A 2,363-nucleotide genomic window follows, 5' to 3' on the forward strand; every position below is an offset into this window, starting at 1 on the left:
ACCTCTCTTTATTTATTTTAATTTAGCAAGTTCCAAAAGGTATATAAAATTAGAATTTAAACAGTAAACTAATAAATAATGAAAATTTTATAAAGATGGATAATTTAAATTTGACCACGTCATTATTTTTTTCGACAGTGACGCAACAGCCTCTTCCTTTGAGTTTGATTTATTGATTGTTGCATGTGGCCCATGAGTCTGACCGATGATCTAGTTTTGTTTGGGTTTCTAAACAAATAGATGAATAGCTCAAATCAAATCAGTGTCGTGTCAGGACTTGACTAATTAATGCACAAAAGTCAAAACTATTAATTTTCACGTTATTTTCTATCTTAATCTTCCGACTTAGCTCCACCCTTAAAAGTCAGAACCTCAACCAAAGGAAAAATGACTAATTTTTCTTACAATTCATCGATTGTTAGCGAAAATATGATGTGCATCATATAATTTTATTGAATTTGTAACCGAGCCAAGTAGCATTGTATCGGTCAAAATAAAAATAAAAATAAAAATTAAATTAACGAACTGGGATAAATAATTATAAGATTAAGACACACATTGAATGATTGGAGTGTCTTAACTTGGAATAAATCTTTAGTACTAGTACTATACGTAAATTCAGTGTATCTCATCAATGAACATTACACATCAGAGGAGAGAAAAAAAATCTGACAGAAAAAACAGAATTTTAATTTTTATTAGTGAGATATACTGAATCTTTAGTACAACAGTAGTACCAAAGATTTATTAGTTAAGTTGGATTTTGTTTTGTCAAACACAAAACCTGACCAAACAGAAGAGGAATGCGAAAACAGTGAAAGCGACCAACATAGCAACCATGTCCAATGCTTTCTCTCTCTTTATCTTCTTCTCTCTCATCTCTCTCTTCATCAAACAAAACTTCTCAAAACTCTTCTTCGCTTCCTCTACATCCACTTTCTTCCTCTCCCCATTCTCCATCGCCTCTTGCAAAATTACCATACTATCCCTCCCGACAACATGCCTTCCTTCCATATCCTCCATCGTTAGACTAACTTCCCTCACGTGCATCTCACCCCCAACTTTTCCGCAGCACGTGACCTTAATGGAGCACTGAACAACCCCCATCACCACCGCGTATAGAACCTCGACCTCGTCGGTCAGCCAGTGCCGCCGCACCACCGCCGGCCTCCGGCTTGATAAGTTCCCGGCGCGCTTCCGGGTCGGGTCGATCATGATCCAGCTCAAGCTCAGATTCTCCTCGAGGTGCTTGAGCCACTCTTCTTCATCGCCGTTTTGCGCGAACTTCACGGTGGTTGGGACGAACTCGTTCGGGTCAACCAGTTCGATCCAGAGCGGTGAACAGAGGAACCAGCCCTTGTTGGTCTCCGTTCGGACGACCCTGGAAAAGACGGGTTTTCCCTTATAGTAGAGGTCGACGGCGGAGACGAGCTCCGTCGGCGACGGCGTCGGGTGGTGATGGGAGGAATAGGAATGATGGAGGGAAGGGAAGGAGTCGGAGAAGATGGAACGGTGAGCGGCGGGGAAGGTGGAGATGAGGGCGGTGGTAAGAGGGTCGTGAAGGGAAGGCCACATGTCGGTGCAGATGTTTCGCCAGAGATTGTGTTCGGTGCAGAGGCGGCGGAGATGAGAGGAGGAGGCGGCGGCGGAGGCAAGGGTGGGACCGTCGAGACGAGTGAGGATGTGAGAGTGAATGATGTCAGGATGGACGGTGGTGATGTCTGAGGTTGAAGCCATCATTCATAAAATGATATATGAACTTGAGAGTACTAAAGTTGTTGTTAAAAAACTTGTTTGTATTCTAATATTTGAAAGGATGAATATAAATTTAAAAAAAAGAGAGAAAGAGAAAAAGATGTAAATGAATAAAGTTGTGAATGAAAAGGGAAGAGAAGGAGTGGGTTTTTATATTAATTGAGGTGTGTGGTTAAGGTTATGGTTTGGGTTAGATTGTGAGTTTGTGTTAAGTAGAAAAAACCAACGCGGGGAGGGAAGCGAATGACACGTACAAGTCAAGCGTGGCTGTTTGTCTGGTCAACGTAAATCATCTCAATAATATTCAAAGTCCCTTTTCATTTTCATTCGAATCATCATTGATATTTCGCTTTTTGGACTTATCTTTAAATCGTATCCTAAATGCTAAATCAACTCTTCAATTCAAAGCAAACTAAAAAAAAATTACTCTTGTATTCCAAAAGGATTAGAGGAGAAAAAAAAAAACCGATTCAGTCATTATCGTTTACCAAAAATTTTCTCATGTAAAACATGAGTAGAGTCGATAAAATAGGTTCGGCTCGACGAGCTAACCCGCTAAATGGGATGGAGTGGGGCAGCTGAGTTTTTTAACCCATCTCAAAAGCAGG

At 40.7% G+C, this 2,363-nt stretch overlaps 1 protein-coding gene across 1 annotated transcript; it reads right to left on the reverse strand.

Annotated features, from left to right (window-relative positions):
* Positions 1 to 545: 545 nt before the first annotated feature.
* LOC133318309 (F-box protein At2g27310-like) lies at positions 546 to 1,851 on the reverse strand. The gene has a single exon (XM_061520300.1). The coding sequence runs from the start codon at positions 1,738 to 1,740 to the stop codon at positions 772 to 774; it is 969 nt and encodes a 322-aa protein (XP_061376284.1). The 5' UTR covers positions 1,741 to 1,851; the 3' UTR covers positions 546 to 771.
* Positions 1,852 to 2,363: the final 512 nt, after the last annotated feature.

Source organism: Gastrolobium bilobum, unplaced genomic scaffold (assembly GCF_033153095.1).
Source record: "Gastrolobium bilobum isolate Gb01-03AN ecotype WA unplaced genomic scaffold, APGP_CSIRO_Gbil_v1 utg11607, whole genome shotgun sequence".
Lineage (NCBI taxonomy): Eukaryota > Viridiplantae > Streptophyta > Magnoliopsida > Fabales > Fabaceae > Gastrolobium > Gastrolobium bilobum.

Coding starts and splice junctions, on each gene's coding strand:
- LOC133318309 (XM_061520300.1), bottom strand. CDS start 1,740: ATGATGGCTTCAACCTCAGACATCACCACCGTCCATCCTGACATCATT.